Source organism: Sus scrofa, chromosome 3, assembly GCF_054392235.1.
Source record: "Sus scrofa isolate SSC_HxYL_T2T_F1_AM1 chromosome 3, Sscrofa_HxYL_maternal_Yorkshire_Landrace_v2.0, whole genome shotgun sequence".
Classification (NCBI taxonomy): domain Eukaryota; kingdom Metazoa; phylum Chordata; class Mammalia; order Artiodactyla; family Suidae; genus Sus; species Sus scrofa.
This window is the reverse complement of record NC_139385.1, coordinates 138,646,024-138,665,635: the sequence shown is the minus strand read 5'-3', so window position 1 is coordinate 138,665,635 and position 19,612 is coordinate 138,646,024. Positions and strand designations below refer to the sequence as shown.

General features: G+C 54.4%; 1 protein-coding gene across 3 annotated transcripts; it reads left to right on the top strand.

Annotated features, from left to right (window-relative positions):
* Positions 1 to 2,277: 2,277 nt before the first annotated feature.
* Positions 2,278 to 13,172, top strand: KLF11 (KLF transcription factor 11). 3 transcript variants are annotated; one of them, NM_001134346.2, is given in 4 exon segments: positions 2,278 to 2,474; positions 4,003 to 4,272; positions 5,626 to 6,517; positions 10,577 to 13,156. In NM_001134346.2, coding segments are annotated over 4 exon segments (1,485 nt in total). In that variant the 5' UTR covers positions 2,278 to 2,432; the 3' UTR covers positions 10,858 to 13,156.
* Positions 13,173 to 19,612: the final 6,440 nt, after the last annotated feature.

Below are 19,612 nucleotides of genomic sequence, written 5' to 3'. Positions count from 1 at the left end.
GCTGCCACCTCCTAGAGGACAGAGACACGGCTGGCCACGTGGCCGGGCCACACTGGCAGAGATGGGATTTGCATGGAGGTCTGACTACAAAGCCCCGAACTCAGCCCTGTGCTGAGTTGTCCTGCCCTTTGGGGACCGGGCAGGGCTCAGTGAGGTCCTGCACCTCGGTCGGTTGTACAGAGCAAAAGTGGGGAAGGCATGGGTTCCGTGCAGAAGGAGCAACATGTCCAAAGCAGAAGACAGGGACGACGCGATGTCGGGGGCACCGGGTCTGGTGCTGGGTGGTGGGAGCAGGAGGGAAAGGGGTTGGGGAACTGGTGTGAATGATGCAGGAAGCACTGGCTGGGGCCTGGTTGTGCGGTCCTGGATTCCCACCTAAGGAGTAAGTTTCAGACCTGTAGGCATCTGGATTCCAAACCGAGGGTTTGCATGTGGGTTTGGTATCACCTCCACTTCCAGAAGATCATTCTGGCAGTGAGATGAGGGTAGACTGCAAGGGACGAAGCCAGAGACACGGAGACCCGCTGGGGGGCAGCGGGATAATTCAAGTGAGAGAAGATGGTGGCTTGGCCAGGGCAGGAGTAGGTGATGGAGCGAAGTTGGGTTTGAGAGCGATTTAGAAAGAACACCAGGTCACTGGCAGGGCAGGGAAGGGTCAGAGGTGACTCTCAGATTTCTGGGTGAAGGAATGAATGGGGTATCTGGTGGTGCCCTTCCAGCGGTGAGACATCCAGATTTGGGTAGAATGGAGATTCAGTTTCAAGGACATTGAACTAGAGGTGTCTGCAAGCTGTCCAAGTTGGCGGGTCCGGGGGACAGAAGGTGTGGGCCTTCATTTCCTCGTTCAACCAGTGGTTATCATGCGGCTGCAGCGAGCCGGGCACTGGGTGTTCACAGTGAATGAGACAAGGTCCCTAACCTCGGGAGGATTCCTTCTGGTGAGAGGAAAATCAGCAAATCACTAAAGAAACAGAGAAGTTGCAGGCCATGAAAAGCGCTGGGAAGGACCTGAATCAGATAAAACAGCAAGAAGCTGGAAGTGAGCTTATGCTCCCTCGGCCCAACACAGCAGGCCTGCTCAGGAACAGGAACAAGCTGGCCACAGCCCTGGGCCCCACCTGCTTCCACCTGCTTCCCTATCAGTGTAAGGGGGAGGGCCTGGTGTTCCGGGGACCTGTCCCTCGGGCTCAGGGCTTTTCTGACGCAGAGCCAATCCCGAAGTGCAAGGATCCTCTGCTTTCACCTGCCCTTAGCTTGCAGGGCCGAGGCTACATCGCTGCAGCCTCTGCACCTCCCGCTGTGCCAACCCACATCCCAGCTCAGCAAATGTGGGCCACATGGGCGGATGAACGGCTGTCTCTTTGGCGCTGCAGGCGGTGAGGGCATAATAAACACAGCCTGCTCCGCAGGAACTTCGAGCTGCAGACCTGGAGGAACTATACCCAGCAGCACAGGCACCAGAAGTCCTGGGGGAAGACAGGTGCCCTGGGCATCTGTCTAATCAGGTCTGAGGACTTGCCAGATGGGGTAACGCTTACAACTGGTCTGGGAAGAATGGATGCGTTTCACCAGGTGCCTGTCAGGTGGTCCCCCGTCTCGCCCCCAGCCCCCCAGGAACTAAGTGGAAACTGCACCCCTGAGCTGCCTGGGGACGGGTCAGCCGCAGACACAGGCCTAGAAGTTGCAGCTCTGGGTGCTTAAGGGAACAAGCGGACGCAGGAATGTCACCTGTGGCTAGCCAGCTTTCAAAACTCTTCCAGATCAAGGTCGCACTCCTAGGAACGACGGCTGCCTAATACAAATTTTTTAAAAAGAAAGCAAACTCCAGGTTGAGGCCTCCAAGTGCGCTGCCTCTACTGGACAGATTCACCCCATCCGGACCTGCGCTCTGGCAGGCTTCGGGCAGTGGCCGCTTTAAGCGCTGTCCCCCTCCCCAGCCAGCTCGGGGACTTCCCCTGCCGCAAAGGCGCTGTCCTCTCTGCCCAGCCGCCTCCGCACCGCAGCGGCCAAGCTGCCGCCGGGACCTTTCCCCTACTTTCCAGGGCCTCAGGCCCCGCCCCCTCATCGCGACCAAAACACGTGCCGCGTCCCGCCCTGCCCGATCACGCCGCGGCCAGGCTCTGATCACGCGGCTCCCCGTGGTGCCTATTGGTCGGTGGCGCACGGGCCTGGCGCGGATTGGCTGGCACCTGGCCGGCCCCGCCCCGGAGGGGCGCGGTGTATTTTGGTTTACCTCTGCACCCCGCCCCTCCGGTCGCCCCGCCCCTCCCACGCCGCGAGGGCCGCGCCGAGGCAGAGTGGCGCGGGCGGGCGGAGGCGCGCGCCGGCCGCTGGATCTCCGGCTCGCCGCCGCCCGCCACGCACGTGCGGCAGCTGTCGTGCGCCGAGCTCCCGCCCTGCGGCTGCTTTGTTGCCTCCGGGCCGCCGGCACCATGCTCACGCCGGGCTCTGCGGGCCCGGGCGACGCACACGCGGTGAGTGGTCGCCCATCGGAGAGAGGGGCGAGACGGGGCTGCGCTGCGTGTGCGGACACAGGGTGCGGAGGAGGGTGGGGGCACACGGTCTCGCCGTACCCACACCCTTGAGAGCCCGGGCGGGTTCGGCCGCCTGAAGGGGCGGCGGCCGCGCGAGGTCGCGCCGGGAGGGGCGGGGAGGGGGATGTGCTTCGCACCGCCCCACGCGCAGCTTTTTGTCTAGCGCTCCCGCAGCGGCCCCACCCAGGCAGCCCCAGGTGCGGGGCTATTTGCAGCCATGACGTCATCAGGCCCTGTGAGGAGGTGGCCGTTGGGCGGGGCGCGGCTGGCGGGAACTCGGCTTGCGGGCCGCGGGGGGCGGGGCGCCGGCGGAGAGGCAGGGGCTGTGGGAACTCGGCGCGGGGGGCGGGGTCGAGGGCGGGGGCGGGGCCAAGGCTGGCGGGAAAGCGGGGCGGGGCCAAGGCTGGCGGGAAGGCTGCACGCGCCGGGCGGGCAGCCTCAACCCCTGGGCCGCTCCTGTCCGTGCTGGAGGGCGCTGGCTGAACCTGGTACCGAGTCGTCGAGCCACGGGGACTGCCGAGGGGCCGAGAGAAGGGTCTGGGAGCCCCGCGTCACCCCGTCCCTCCCCTAGCAGGCCTAGCAGGTCTTATTAACCATTTCCACTTCTGTGACTTCACAGTTCTTTCCGGGGACTCGGCCAGAGTGACATCTGTAAGGGCGGCGGCGTCACCTGTGTGCCGCGGGGGGCCCCTGGGCGGGACAGGTTGGGGTTTAGGCAAGCTGAGTGGAAGAGTGTTATCTTCGTAGATGGAAAGGTTCTCGGGGAAGAGATGGGTTGCCTCCAGTCGGTTCCTGCTCTGCTCCCGCTTCAGAGGAGGAGCTGCGCTGGGAAGCCCTCGCCGGCTTGTGGCAAATCTTAGCCGTTCTTCCTCTCCCAGCGCTAGTCCGCGAGGACCGACCCAGGCGCTCCCGGGGGTGGGGACCAGGGCTGAACCGCGCGTTGCTCTCCCGCGCGGGACTCAGCTGAGTGATTCCCTGACGGGTGTGGATGCTCCAGGGTTGTCGCAAATGCATCTGTGGGGACGCTCGGGTGGTTTTGCCGACTCATCTCAGCCAACCTGAGCCATCGGTGTCCTTCCTCCTCCTCCCCCCCGGGAAAGTTTGACATTAGCCATTGGGTTCTCACCTCTGGAAAGGAGTGTTATTAATCATTTCCCAAAGAAAAGCAAGAGCTTAGCAACCGTTGCTAAGAGTCAGGGTGTTCTGGGGAAGCTGCTGACCGGCCCAGTCCATTCCTCCTCCCTCCCTCGGCGAAACACTGGCTTTGGAGCCAAGTGGTCCTCCGAGCTCTGCTGGCTGCTTCCCCACCCCCCAGAGCGCATGCGGTGCTGCGGGCTTGGGGTGGGTGTGGAGTGGGCGCGGGGCAGGTTCCTGGTGTGCATGCCTTCTTCCTCCTTACCGTGGGGGCTGTGCGTGACCCTTTTTGTGCTTCCGGGACTGAAAAGCCATAGTGTTGTGTCGCCTTTAGGTTGACATCATGGACATATGTGAGTCCATCCTGGAGAGGAAGCGGCATGACAGTGAGAGGTCTACGTGCAGCATCTTGGAGCAGAATGACATTGAAGCTGTTGAGGTGCTGGTTTGCATGAGCTCCTGGGGTCAGAGATCCCAAAAAGGGGACCTGTTGAAGATAAGACCGCTCACACCTGTCTCTGACTCTGGCGATATCACCACCACTGTGCCGATGGACTCACCTGCACCTGAGCTACCAAAGGACTTCCATTCTTTATCAACTCTGGTAAGAGGTGGGGGAGGGGGCGGTTTGCGCCTGGTCTAGAGTATCTTTGGTAAATGTGCTAAAGAGCTGCTGGGTAGATTCACCAGGATGCTGGCAAGCAAGTTCATACCCCCCTCTATGTGGGTCTTAAGGGTGAAAGCTGCTTTTATCTCTTGAAAATATGCTTTCCATTAATAGAGCATAGCTTGTAGCCACAGGGTGTAAATGTCCATAGGGTGAAACTATAGATTGATGTGGAAGAGCAAAATGTAGTCATTTTCCTGGGAAACCCGTAGGTTGAGGGCTCCAGTCCAGGAGCAGGATCTGTGGGTGGCAGCAGGGGAAAGCCTCTACTTTGCACCAGGCAGCCTTCATTAGCTGGGGTGAAATCCTGGGTCTCTGCCTCCCTTATGGGAGCCAATTTCTTTCTTGTGTGAGTTGGGTGCCGTCAGACACTGGCTTTTGTTTTTGTTTTGTTGTTACCGCAAACGGCAGCAAAGTTACTGGGAAGCACTGCCTCTCCACTTGGAGAAGTTGAAAGCTGTCAGTTGCCAACAAAACGGAAATTTTTGATCTGGCTGTTCTGGGCTGGTATCTTGCACTGGAAGGATGGGGCAGAACACTGACTTGTGGGGTGGGAAGGCACTTGTGGCAGCAGAGAGGATTGTACAAGGAGTGGGCCTGGCTGCGGGGGGGGGCACCTCTCAGAGTTACTTGGCATTGGGTTGAAAATAAGTGGGAGCTGTTTGTAGGGAGAAGTGGTACAAAGAGAGTCTTGGTTTAGGCCAAACCCCTGGTTAAAGCATGGCCTTTGGGGGATCGTTCTCCTAGGTTTTATTTTGTATCTAGTAGGCACTGAATGAGTGTGTGACGGATTGGATGGGGTGTGATCAATTGGTTGGATAGGTGTGTGATTGGATGAGTGTGTGTTTGATGGGGTAGGTGTGTGATCGATTGGATAAGGGTGTTAAATGATTATCACTGAGACTTTTTTAAAAACTTTGAGATTCTGATACTATTTTTTGAGATTCTGTATAAAGTTCTCATTTTGACTGTAAGTTTGATTCTTCATTTGTAGTCCTGATACTTAAATTGTTCACTTCAGTAGCTGTGCGAGCCCAGGAACAGCACCGGCGTCCTCACAGTGGAGCAGATGGATGGGTTGGCAGAGGTCGGGAAAGCGGGAGAAGGCAGGAAAGTTAGGTGCCTCCAGCAGGCTGTACATCCATTGGGTGCGATTGGGAGCAGACTTTGACCAATCTTTTCTAGATACTTCTTTGTAAAGACTTCGGGGGCAACATGATCAAAGTAAGTTCCTTAAAATTTAACCAAAATAACCTTTTCACACAGCACTTTTTTTTTTTTTTTTTTAAGTGCATGACTCCTCCTCAGAGCCCTGACCTCACGGAGCCATCAACAGGGACACTTGGTCCTTCCCAAGTAACTGATTCCAAAGCCCCCATGGTCATGGCTGGCCCCTCAGCCTCTCGTGGGGGAGCCCCCCCTCCCTGCAGGGCCATGGTGACAAGTGTCATTTGCTACACCGGGGGGACTCCTGCCCACACTCCTACCACTCAGGCTCAAGAGCACCACCTTTCAGCCAACAGAGAAGCGGAAGCCCGGTGTCTGGAACACACCGAAGCTTTGCCGGACACATGCCTCACAGACAGTTTGCTCACCGTTAACGCGGTGTCCTGCCAGCCTTGCTCACACAAGTCTGGCGGCCTGACCTCCACCGACGACAAGAGCCCGCAGGCAGGGTGGCCTGTTGCGGTTCCGATCTGCTCACCAAAGAATCATGACAGTGACTTGCCAAGGAAAGCCACCCCTCTGATTTCTGTCCCTACGGCTAGTCCCCCTGTCCTTTGCCAAATGCTCCCTGTGACTGGACAAAGTGGCGTGTTAGCCGCTTTGCTGAAGCCTCCTCTCCCAGTGTCTACAGGGACTGCCAAACCCATCTTGCCCCATGCTGCTCCAGTCCCCCAGCCTGTGTTCGTGGGACCGTCCATGCCTCCGGGGGCTGTGATGTTGGTTCTGCCCCAGGGGGCCCTGGCCCAGCCCGCCACGTGCTCATCGAGCGCCCTGGCCGTGGCGAGTGCCAGGTTCTTGCCGCTCGCCCCTGCGCCCGTGTTCATCGCATCCAGTCAGAGCTGCGCCCCTCAGGTCGACTTTTCCCGCAGGAGGAACTATGTGTGCAGCTTCCCGGGCTGCCGGAAGACCTACTTCAAAAGCTCCCATCTCAAGGCCCACCTTCGCACTCACACAGGTGAGCACTGAGGCAGGTGGGGCGTCGGGAGGAAGGTCAGATCCCACGTCCGGGACACACTGAGCCTCCGCAGGGTGAGAGTGAAGCATGAGAACCATGGAGAAGGTGGCCCTGTTTCTTTGGTTCTGAAAAGTCTTCATAGCCTCGGGGTTGACATTAGCAGAGCCATCGGTGGTTTTCTAGAACTTGCTGTCTGCTCATCCCGGTAGATGCGGCGCAGTGCAGTCTTAGGATTGTGATCCTCAGGTCGACAGGCTGGGGGAGCGAGGCTCACGTTGCCCCTTTTCTTCACGTTGCAGTCAGTCGGCATCTCATTCTTCCTTTCATTTTAGAAAATAGGCATTTGTGCTCAACACGTGTTTTATTAGCGTGATTGCAGTTTTTTCTGGGGAAAGAGCTTTACAATCTATGGGAAAAATTGAATTCTAGGCTATTTGCACTTTAAGGGCATGTCGTTTTTTTGCTTTGGGAAATATGTAGTTTTTAATTTGGAAGAAGTCGCAAGAGAAACTGTAATGACTTAGTCTCTCTAGTGTCCCATCAGCTTCATCCAATAGAATTTTCTGCAGGGACGGAAATGTCCTCTGTTGGTTAGGGGAGCAGCCACTGGCCACTTGGACTTGAAATGGGAACAGTGTGGCAGAGGGACTGAGTTGCACATTCTCATTAAGTTTGTGTTTATGTAGTTACTTGTAGCTACCCTACTGTGTAACAGAAGGGTGAAGTTGCCTGGTAGGTAGTTTTTTGTTTTATCTTGTCTTGGTTTTTTTGTTTGTTTGTTTGTTTTTTCGCTTTTTTGGACTCCACCTGCAGCATATGGAGGTTCCCAGGCTAGGGGTCGAATCAGAGCTGCAGCTGCCGGCCTGCGCCACAGCCACAGCAACGCAGGATCCGAGCCATGTCTGTGACCTACACCACCGCTCATGGCAACGCTGGATCTTTAACTCACTGAGCAAGGCTAAGGATCAGATCGCATCCGCATGGATTCTAGTTGGGTTCATTACCACTCAGCACTACAGGAACTCCACGGTAGGTAGTTGATTAGGCCAGAGGTCTCAGGTGTTCCGCTTAGTGTCCGTTGTTTTGTTTTCAAGGGTCCTGCGGTCTGCGAAACTCACCTTTCAAAGGTTCACACAGGCACGTACATATAAGCACAGAAACAGGTTGCATGGTCTGCAGTAAAGCTGTGTTTCATTAACTCTTGATCGTGGAACCCCCTCCACCAGAGTGTCTGCTCGTGGCCTGTGCGCCAGCAGTGAACTGTGGAACGTAGCTGCAGAGAGGATGAGCTGTTGGCAGTTTTTAGGGTACTTCACCCCAAAATGCATTTGAGCTGGAGTGCTTTCTAATTACCATGTCAGGACGCGAATCGCGGCAGCTCCTGCTTGCAGAATGAAGCGGAGCCTGGAACACAGGCCTTTGAAAGGAGCTCTGCTGCTTCCACACGGCGGGGCGGGCTCTTCGCTTCAGGGGTAAGGCCCGAGCCTGGCCGGTGCCAAGCTTGCCTCTCCGCCTTAACCTTTTCTCTCCCGATTGTCCTTCATCCCCGCCCTCCGCCTGTCCCTGCTCCCTGACGCCTTCAGCTCCACCCCCCCCCCCCCGGCCTTCTCTTTTTGATTTTTGATTTGTGACTTAGCTACTCGTGTGCTCTCACTGGATGCCCACTCTCAGTGTCTGGCGTAAGAGACTGACACCAGTACACGATCCTGGGCCTCGGTGCCACGGGGGCCGTCGGGGCTATATCCGCTTCAGCGGGCGCTCGGGCTCGTGGACCCGGCAGGCTAGGTTTCCACTGAGCGAGCCTCAGGTCCCGCCTAAACACCGATGCCACCACATGTGAGGAAGCAGTGGCATGAGGTTTATTCAGCCAGCTTTCCGTGGTAGAAATACTGACGTGATGGCATAAAATAAGATGATCAGACAAGCTCGCTTCACATTTCCCGAAGTACTTAAAGTAACCATGAGTGAGCTGAAGAATCAACTTCTTTTTTTTTTTTTTGTCTTTTGTCCTTTTAGGGCTGAACCTGAGGCACATGGAGGTTCCCAGGCTAGGGGTCGAAGCTGTAGCCGGTGGCCTATGCCAGAGCCGCAGCAACGCCGAATCCTTAACCCACTGAGCGAGGCCAGGGATCGAACCCACAGCCTCATGGTTCCTAGTCGGATTCGTTTCTGCTGTGCCACAACAGGAACTCCAAGAATCAACTTCTTGTGCTATTTTTTGTAAACACGAAATTGGAGTTTTCCTAAGAAATAGAAATGTTAGATAAGTTTACCTTAGATGAGAGTTCTTCCTCTGCCAATCTGAACTTTCTCTTTTTTTCTTGCTTTTTAGGGCTGCCCCCTCGGCATATGGACGTTCTCAGGCTAGAGGTTGAATCGAAGCTGCAGCCTCCAGCCTACACCACAGCCACAACAACTCCGGATCTGAGACGTGTCTGCAACCTATGCGACAACTCATGGCAACACTGGATCCTTAACCCACTGAGCGAGGCCAGGGATGGAACGAACCTGCGTCCTCATGGATCCTAGTCAGATTCATTTTTGCTGAGCCACGATGGGAACTCCTGAGATTTTTTTTAATTAGGGTAAGGTAGAGTGAGGAATTCTCAGGATTAAGGATACGGCGTTGTCACTGCTATGGCGCAGGTTTGATCCTTGGCCCCGGAACTTCCGCATGCCTTGGACTTGGCCCAAAGAAGAGAGAGAGGATAAGGTAGAGTAAGGAAGGGCAACGTTTTTGGTGTGTTGGAAACATAGGACACTTTAGGGAGTTCCCATTGTGGCTCAGTGGGTTATGAACCCAACTCGTAACCATGAGCTTGCGGGTTCCATCCCTGGCCTCGCTCAGTGGGTTAAGGATCAGGTGTTGCTGCGAGCTGTGGGGTAGGTCATAGATGCGGCTTGGATCTGGCATGGCTGTGGCATAGGCTGGTAGCTGCAGCTCTGGTTCGACCTACAGCTGGGAACCTCCATATGCCATAGGCGCAGCCCTAACAAAGAAAAAAAAGAACGAAAACATAGGACACTTTATAAATCCCATGCCAAAGGGTTGTTTTCTGTCCAACATCTGGCCATCTGGTATGCTGCCAGCAGAGGTGGTAGTTTCCTGGAAACAGGTAACCTCACAGGTAACCTTACACTTAGAACGTGGGGTCTTTGAAATCTGTGAAGTTCGGGCCCTTGTTTCTTAAAATGGTGCATAAGCGTTGCGAGGCTGAATTTTCCTGTTAATTCAGTTTTGAAAAACGTTGCATATTTAGTTGATGTCTTTTCCACACTCATTCACTGCCTGTCAGACAGAGTGCTGTGCCAGGGGCTGAACTGTGCAGAGAAGGATGAACTAGCAAGTCCTCAGCCTTTGGGAGGGTAGGTCACATGACACAGAAGAGCATTTGGCAAATCCATTCATGCACAAGCCGTATGTGATTGTCACAACCTGGCCCAGTTAAGGGCTTCAGGATGCAGGAAAGGGAGCACTCCTGCTGGCTGGAGAGGCCCAGGAGGAGCCCGGAGAAGGGCTCCCTGGCTCATCGCCGTACCGCCAGGTGGACGTGGTAGGGACCCCTGCCCAGTACTCTGGAACTTGGAATGATGATGCCTGAAGCTTGGAACGAGAGATAGGAAGGTAGCTGTTCAAATTCCACCCTGTTTGGTAATTAGCCTCTTTGTCAAGGTAATGCGAATGTGAGGGGGATGGATTCTGAGGCGTCTGAAGGTCCTGGGAGGGACTCTTGTAGATGTGCAACTTCTGAGAGGGAAGGAAATTATTCCTTTCAAGAGTCTTTCTCCTATTCCAAGCTAACTGTCAAAGATTTATTTTCATTTAAAAATGTCTTTAGAAGGATGAGTTTGAGGGCTTTGGCCCCTGCCGCATCCAGTCTCGGGTGTGGCAGGGAGACAGTCTTGGGGGATTCCTTGACTTCCAGACAATCTGATGCCAGAACAGTAGGCTACTCCTTGCTTCTTGGGTTTCGGTGAACCAGGTTTTAAAACGACACGAATTGGCCTACTCAGCGAGGTGCTGAGCGTTGACTTCCTGTGCCTTCTCTCCCCTCTTAGGAGAGAAGCCTTTCAGCTGCAGCTGGGATGGCTGCGACAAGAAATTCGCTCGTTCAGATGAACTCTCTCGCCACCGCAGAACTCACACTGGGGAGAAGAAGTTCGTGTGCCCCGTGTGCGAGCGGCGGTTCATGCGCAGCGACCACCTGACCAAGCACGCCCGGCGCCACGGGAGCACCCGCAGGGTCCCCAGCTGGCAGGCGGAGGTGGGCAAGCTGAGCAGAATGGCCTCGGCCGAGCCCCCGGGGAGCCCGCTGCTGTGCAGGCCGGCCTCGGCCTGACGGGCGCGCTGGGGCCCGCGGAGGGGGTCTGTAAAAGCCTCTTTCAGGACTGGAGCGGATGGTTTTCCCTCCAAAAAAAAGAAAAAAATTGGCTTGAGGGCTGGGAGAAAGTGGGGAGCTGGTTCTGATGAGAGCGCGGTAACCTGTCTCTTTTTGGTTGGGGCCCTGTTCCATGTGTCTTGTAGTTTCGGAGTTTCTTTTAAGGCAGTGGAGGAAAATGCCATGGTCTGAGTCACCAGCATTCACGCAAACCTTCTGGCAATAAATTTTACAAAATGTGGATTTGTACAACCTTTCTATTCATGTTTTGTAGAAATGAGACAGGGTACTAATTTTTATACTCTTTTTTATAAACATATTTATATCATTGGTGCTCAGATCACCAATTCCTAAATAGATGATTTTACAACCTTCTTTTCCATGTTTAGCAGCATTTCTATAATAATCCTTCTTTTAGTAAAGTTGACACATTACTCAGCCAAAAAAAATTTTTACAACTTCATAATCAGGTCTTTTAGATCTGAGATTTTTTTAGATTCAGGACTGGTTGACTTAGGGGCCTCTTAAAGAAATGGGCAAAAAAACCCCTCACAGTCAGCTTCTTCATAACATTTTCAAGGGAAGTTCCAGACAACCGTTCCTTTAAGGCTCTCCCCCACGGCCCCCAAGGAATTACAGTTCTGCTCCGTACAACTTAGTCCCTCGCGCCCGTGCTGTGACTCGAGAAGCTTGTACCCCAGAGGTCAGAGTGCTCGATAGATACCGGGGGAGCAGAGAGCCGCTCTGCTGAGAACAAGCCGTCCACCGTCTTCTGGGTGTCCCTCAAACACCAAAAGTGACAATGTACGCACTCAAGCCCGGCTGCTGTCAGTTGTCAGTTGGCCTTCTTTTGCTGTGGCCTCATCCAGGTATTTTGTGGGTAGAGTAGCTTCTTAGAGAAAAAGTATTCGTTTGGAGGAGCTTTCCACCAGAGGAAAGCTTATCTAAGGTGAAGCGGATGTGCAAACGGTCCAGCTCCAGTGCTCTGATTCCTTTATTTATTGATTATTAAGGACTGGGGCGGGGCAACTTAGGCTAATCGGCAGTAACGCTGCCCAGCGGTCCTTTCCTTCGTTTCGTTTGAAGGAAATTGCTTTGATCAAACAGAAAATCACCTGGAACCTGGGGGGTGTTGCAGTCTCTCTAGAAAATAGACTGAGCATGACTTTGCAGCTGTGAGCACAGGTCCTAGCATTACCGAGACTGCGCCCCGGCGTCCAGGAAACTGCTGAGGCTGCTTTTGTTGGGCAGCGTCGGGAATCCAGGCAGCAGATTGCACGGAAGGAACATGGCAGTGTTGCTTTGCTCTTTGAGCCCAGGAACGGTTTGCATTGTGCCGTATGTATTTCCATTTTGTCTTTGCCTCTTCCTGGCCTTTCCCTTTATGAAAATGGTGGTAAGGTGAACTGCTGAATAATAAAATTAGATTTTGTGTTCAGGGCTGGTCATTCATTGTATGTTACTCGATGCCCATTAAGCTGCCCTTAAGTATCAACCGCTCACTGACATACGGGTCTGTAGGTGCTGGCTGCGCGTGTGGGAGGCTGCCGTGTCTTTGGACGCCTCTGTAGCTGAGGAGTCCTCCTGGTTATGAGACCTGCTGCAGGTGCAGGAGAACCAAAGCTAAATGTACGTAGCTCGCGCTTCCCCACCACCCAGTCTTTGCTCCCCCTCACAGCTAAAATCAAATTTCTATGTGTGTGCCGTAAATGGCTTGAAATGGGGATACTTTTCTTAATTATGCAAAGTACTGTTAGTCCCACTAATGTTCTGATGGATCGATCACGCAGCGTCTTTGGGTATTCAGAGGGCTGTCGCATTGAACTTCCTTCTCTGAGCAGCGTGGTTTTTGAAGAAAGATGTTAAAAAAAGTTTTGATTTACACTTCTATTTCCTGATTAGATTTCAAAACACCTTCGATAAGCAACTTTTTTTTTTTTTTTTTTTGGCCCTCTGTTGATTGAAAGATTGTAAGCTGGGAAACAGCTTCATCTGAAAAACGCAGTCTGAGAACCAGAGCCCCGGGGAGCGTGTTCAGCGTGGGCTCCCTCCACTGCGGCCCCGGCGCCAGAGGAGGGCACCTCCCCCAGTGCACTTTACTGCCTGAGCGATTTTGCTTGATCTTTTTTGACTTTGAGCCTTTTATGTAGTTGCAATAATAAGGTTTTAAATGTGTAAAAATTATGTTTTATGTAACAGACTCTGACTTCTTATTTAAATGAATACATGTGATGTAACTTTTTTCTTTGAATCATATAAAAACTTTTTTGATTTGCGAACTGGGTTTGCGTCCTTTGTCATTTAACTGCAGTATAACATACCCAGTGACTTTGCAGAAAATCTACAAAATTGATTGTATATTGGCCTGGCCTGACTTTGTTCTCGGGGGTTTCTGTTCTGCTTTCAGGGTGCCCTGTCGATCCTTTGGAGGGTTCTTCCTGAACGAAATGTGGGAAGAGGCAGCCTCTATGTTGGCCACTGTGACATCAGCACTGGTCTTGGCAGAACAGGACTTTGGGTGCTGGGGAGCCAGTGACCCTGGCTTTAAAAGTTTGTCACAGAGCCACGGCCTTCATGCCTGCTTCTGGAGTTTGTTTTCTCTTGAACCCACTCTGGGAGTGGCTGTGCATCCACACCTGCCTAGAGGAGGCCCTGAGGGTGTGGCCAGAGCCTCCCAGGCTCGGTTCTCAGGCCTCCTTGTGTCTGTCACAGTAGAGGACAGGGCTGATGGCCCCCCAGCAGGCCGCACTCCCCGCCTTCCTCCTACTGCCCTGCCCCGCGCTGGTCCTCTCCTCTCCCCACCCCCTTTCTCCTCCCCTCACAGCCCGGGTGATCTCTGCCAGCCCCGTGACTTAGATAAAAATAACATCGCCACCCTAAGGTGTGTGCCCCCACAGGTGTGTCTCTTCTTTGCACGTCCCCTGGCTTCAGATTCCTCTATCCACCTGGCTACACCTGTCTAAGCAGCATCCCAGACTTTAAATGACCAGAATCCTCATCTTCTCCCAACACTTGCTCTTCTCACAGTTGACCCGGTTGTCTCTAAAGAGAACCGCACGTCCATCCTTCTGGCTGTTCAGAAGCAAAACTTCGGAGTCACCCTGAGCTCCTTTCTCCACATTCAATCTGTCTCGATCCTGTGGACTCCCTGCCTTCTGGTCACCCATCCTAGAATGGGATGCCCTAGGCCACGCTAGTCCTGGTCATGCATGCCTCTGGGTGCGTGTGTGGGTAGAGGGCAGCAAAGGGTCACAGTGGACTTCGCATTTAGCACTTCACCTAGAAAAGTCTCCAACTCCAAGCTCTTTTGCTTCTGGGTGATGGCGATACACCTGTTACCCTCAGCCTTGTTACTTTGTATTTGCTTGTGTCTCTGAGGTTCTACTTTCTGGCGGTAATATCCACTGTTCCTTTGCTTTCAATGCATCTCTCTGTTTGGGGACTTTTATTTTTATTTATTTACCTGTTTATTTTTTGACTGCACCCACAGCGTATGAAAGCTCCCCATCAAATCCGAGCTGCAACTTCGACCTACCCACACCTGCAGCAATGCCAGATCCTTAACCCACTGCACCGGGTGGGGGATTGAACCCACACCTGGGCAGTGACCCGAGCTGCTGCACGCAGATCTTTTAACCTGCTGGGCCACAGTGGGAACCCCTTTGTTTAGCGACTTGTAATAAAAATGAAGGACTCGAGACATGTTTCTAACACTGGGGCCCTCTCCTGGGAGGAAGTCCAGGCAGCAAGGACACCACACGGCACAGGAATGAGACACACACTGGCCCCTCGAAGCTGGGGAGGCTCATCCCCAAAGGCCTCTCCCCACTGCCTAGAAGGCCTAGCTGGCCCCAGGATTGCCCCGAGCTGGCTCTGTAAACAGGTTTCCTCACCCTAGCATGTTCCCACTGAGCTCAGCAAACTGGCCAACAAGCAAAGACAATGAAGAAATAAGTAGAGTTCCCGTTGTGGCTCAGCAGTTAAGGAAACTGACTAGTATCCATAAGGACGCAGGTTCTATCCCTGGCCTCGCTCAGTGGGTTAAGGATCCGATGTTGCTGTGGGCTGTGGTGTAGGCCGGCAGCTACAGCTCCGATCCAACCTGTAGCGTGGGAACCTCCATATGCTGCAGGTGCGGCCCTAAAAAGACAAAAGCCCCCCCTAAAAAAAGAAGAAATAAGTTACAAACTAAATGTCACAGGATGTAACGTACAGCATGGGGAATACAGCGGATAATACTGTAATAACTTCATGTGGTGACAGACGGCCACTAGACTTACCATGTTCATCCTTTTGCAATGTATAAAAAAAGCACTATGTTGTACACTTGAAACTAACACGATACGGCAGCTCAATTGTAATTTAATAAAAAAGAGACTTTGCTGGAGTTCCCTGGTGGCTCAGCGGGTTAAGGATCCGGCACTGTCCCTGCTGAGGCGTGGGTCCCTGCTGTGGCTCGGGTTCAGGCCCTGCATGCCACAAGCATTGGGGAAAAAAGTAGAAGAAAACAAACAAAGCCAAAACAACAACAATGAAAACAAAGAAACAGGATATCATATCAAGCGGTGCTGGGGGAGGAGAGGCGCAGGCGTAGTGAGATGAGGACAAGGCGACATAGTGGCAGCTAAGTACTCAAGCTTCCTCCTCAGCTCTCACCACCCAGCTCTGCAGGCAGCCTTTCCCGGGCTCCCCTTCTGTGGACTCCTTCGAGACCAGAGAGAGGTTCACATCACTGGGAAGAACTTGCTGGTTACTGAACTTGACTCTTAAGTCTCATGGGTCTCACGAGACTTATAGATGGGCGGGTGGGGGGATGAAGTGGAGGGATGTGATATGATTCCTGTCACAAGGGAGTTTACATTTTAGCAGGGAGATCAGACTTGCAATAAACTTCAATAAAATATAGCAAGTTTCTACTAGTGGTCAGAACCTCCAGTCTGAGAATCCAGAAAAAGGAGTGCCTGGGAAAGTCTACAGACTGTACGTGGCTTTGGTAGATAGGGTTGATTTGGCCTGAGACAGGCCTGGGTGCAGATCTGACTCCATCTAGCTATATGCTGCTGAGAAAGTTACTCTACTTTATAAAATGAGGACTATGTAACAACTACAGGTAATGTGCCTTTCTTGGCGTCTGGCACATTTATTTTGTGGGCTTTTTTTTTGTTAGGGCCGCATTCGTGGCATATGGAGGTTCCCAGGCTAGGGGTCCAATCGGAGCTGCAGCTGCCAGCCGACACCACAGCCACAGCAACACCAGATCCGAGCCTTGTCTGTGACCTGCACCACAGCTCATGGCAACACCGGATCCTTAACCCACTGAGCGAGGCCAGGGATCTAACCTGCAACCTCATGGTTTCTATTTGGATTCATTTCCTCTGCACCATGATGGGAACTCCTGGCACATTTATTTTGTGCTTAGAAGAAAACCTTGGTTGTTTTCCACCAAAAGGAGCCAGGGCTCCTTGAAGGGTAGCCGTCTGGGGCATAGAAATAACAGGTGGGCTTAGAGTATCCTTGGGTCACCAGCTGCCTTCAAGAGCATCAAGGACTATGTTAAATGGCAAAGAAGTCATTGAAAGTGCCCCCAAAACCTTGGCCCCTGGCCAACTTGGGACAGCTTAAACATTAAAGTGATGGTAATATGAATTTCACTTCTGCCCAAGACGGAGTAAAAGGAACTGAATCTACTCTCCCATGCCAAGTACCCCTCAGACAAACTGTATGAAATGAGAGTTTTCAAGAAACTAGACCTTAGGTCATGAAGGACAGTGACTCTCAGAGGCAGAAAATAAGTGGGACGACCTCTGTGACTGTCTGGATTGCTGCCTTGAGGAACTTTCCAAGTGGTGGTGCTGGGATAGGCGCTGAGGCGGGACCCAGGGGAGTCCCCAGTTTAGGGGATGGCGCTGAGGGTCCAGGAACCTCAAGGTGGCGAGGCGTCGGGGTGGGGCGGGAGAGAGTGCCAAGGAAGAACGGTCCAGAAAACCCTGGGGATCTACAGAGGGTGCGCCTGAGGGGAGGGGAACCCCTGAAACCGAAGGCAAGTTGTGTGCACAGGGGCGTGTGTCCATGCTCTGGGCTGAGGAGTCATCACTTGAATCACGTCTCTAAAGAGCAACCCGACGCACTTAGGCCCGCGCTCGCGAGGATACGGCTGGAGCGACAACGCACAGAGGGTGCACGCCGCGGGCCAGGGCTCTGGCTGGGCCTTGGGTTCAGTGGGGTCCCTGACCTCATGCCCACGTGGCTGGGCGCTGGAACCCGGGAGCGATGGCTCTGTGTGTGGGAATGACAAGCGCTGGGACAGGAGGTGCCCGGGCCGTTCTGCTGAGGGACATCCCTACCAAAGTGCCACAGGGGAGGGGTCGTAAGGCCTCACGCACAAATCCGGGCCCCCACAGAGCCCGGGACCTGGGCTTTGGCGGCAGCTCGCGAGGCCCCGAAGCCGCAGAGTCCGCTCATCACAAAAGGCTCTGTAGGGGCTGCGGGGAAAGTTCACATGGGGCGGGGCTCCAAGCCAGGGTTCTCGCTGGGGTCCCGGGTCCAGAAGGGACCTGCACGGCGGGCTCCCGAGCAGCAGCGCGGACCAGCGGCGGCTCCCCGCCCCCCGTCTGGGGCTCCGCCTCCTACGGGACCCGCCCACCTCCCCAGCGCCAGCTCCCCGCCCCCGTCCCCGCCCCCGCCGCGGGCTCCGCCTCCCACGGGACCCGCCCACCTGTCGTCCGCGTGGGGTCCGCCGGGGTAGAGCCCAGCCGTCGTTTGTGCCTCAGGCCTCCGAGCAACATGGACGGGGGAAGAAGAGGCACCCTGCGCCCACTGAGCGGACGAGGCGGCTCTCCCGGCTCACCTACCCCATTCCCGCTGCAGAGGGAAGCTTCAGGGCCTCCCCAGGGAGCCCCAGCCACCGCCACCCCACTTCCGAGAATGAGAGCAGTGAGGATGCCAGAAGCCCGAAGGCTCAGGCTGCCTGGAGAGGCGCAGGCAGAGCTATTCCCACTGCATTCCGCTCTTTCTCTCTCTCTCTCTTTTTTTAAGGGCCTCACTTTAGGCCTATGGAGGTTCCCAGACTAAGAGTCTAATCGGAGCTGCAGGCCTACACCACAGCCACAGCGACGCAGGATCCCTGCCGTGTCTGCGACTTGCCACAGCTCAGAACAATGCTGGATCCTTAACCCACTGAGCCAGGCCAGGGATGGAACCTGTGTCCTCATGGATACAAGTCAGGTTCATTTCCCCTGCACCATGAAGGGGAACTCTGGCCCTCTGCTCTTTCTCATGGCATCTTCATTTTATATGCCCAGGGCCCGCCTGGCACTGAGCCTGGCATGGAGTCCACCCTCTTCATCCAGATATTGGATACATTTTGTTTTTTAAGTTACGGTTCAGCAACCTGTGTTACTGAGGTCATATTTCTTTTCACTCACATCCTCTCCTCATCAGATTAGTAGGAAGGTCAGCCCCTCGCTCAGCCGTCTCTGCCCTTCCCTACAAGTTGTCCTAAACCTCTTGGGCTTAGTTAGCCCCAAGCTGGAATCTTCACATCAGCCACTCTCCAGGGACAGTGCCACCGGGTCCAAGCCCAGGCCCTGCTGTGTGTGTCTTGCTGCCACATGGTGTCACTGTGGACAGTGGGCTCCAGGCCCCCGATTTTGGTGAAAAGGCAACCTTTTGGTGAAAAGGCAACCCCGTGTCCTCGGTGCCACACGAAACCAGCTCCCCTGGGCATCAGCGCCACAGGATGTCTGTACGTCCGTCCACCTCGCGAGGACTTAAGTGTCACAGTGTTCCTTCCCAGGGTCCGCACCCCACAGGAAGGGCAGCTTTTCCTACTCTGAAAACTAAAGGGTTTCGTCACCCCGGAGAGGGCATCACACCACCTGTTAAGGTCTGATTTGCTCCCAGGGGGCCCAGAGGTCACCACCCAGAGGTCTGGTTTCAGATGGCCTCCTTCCTGGGGAGAGCACTGCCCTTCAGAGCCTCAAACGTTCGTTATCCTCTGGAAGGCAACGAAGTAGGCTTTTCTCCTGCCTAATTATCTCCAGACCAGAAAAAGAACCGCACCCCGGCTCCACATAGGTTAGATCTTCAGCGGGCTTTGGCTACTCCGTCTTCGACGGCCTTCAGCTTTCTGTGCAGTGAATCCATGCGTACGGGTCAGCCTCTGCCTCTAGAAACAGCACATCCTCACCAGCGGAGGCCAGATCTTCCTCCGTGAGCCTCCCCCCGCCCAATCTGGCAGAGGGCCGGGCTCCCAGCAGCAGGGGCTCGCGAGGTGAGAATGAGTGTGGGTTGAGCAGAAAGGGCATGTGCGCACCGGGCTATATGCAGCCCAGCCCAGCACGGCAGCCCAGAGCGATGTCATGTGACCCCATGACTCAGAGAGTTTGAACCATCAAAGAGGAGTGTCTTGGGAAAGCTCTTTGCAGGTAAGGAGAGGGAGCCTGAGTCGGGCGGGACGGCTTGGGCAGGAGAGGTAAGGCGTGGGAACACGTGTGGGTGGCAGGAGAAGGGCGGTGGCTGGTTCCTTTGGCCAAGGATGCACACAGCAGTTTGAGAGCTGGAATGGAGCGTGTTTTCTTTTTCTTTTCTTTTCTTTTTTTTTTTGTCTTTTATCTTTTTAGGGCTGCATATGGAGGTTCCCAGGCTAAGGGTCGAATCGGAGCTGTAGACACCGGCCTACACCACAGCCACAGCAAGGGGGGGATCCGAGCCACGT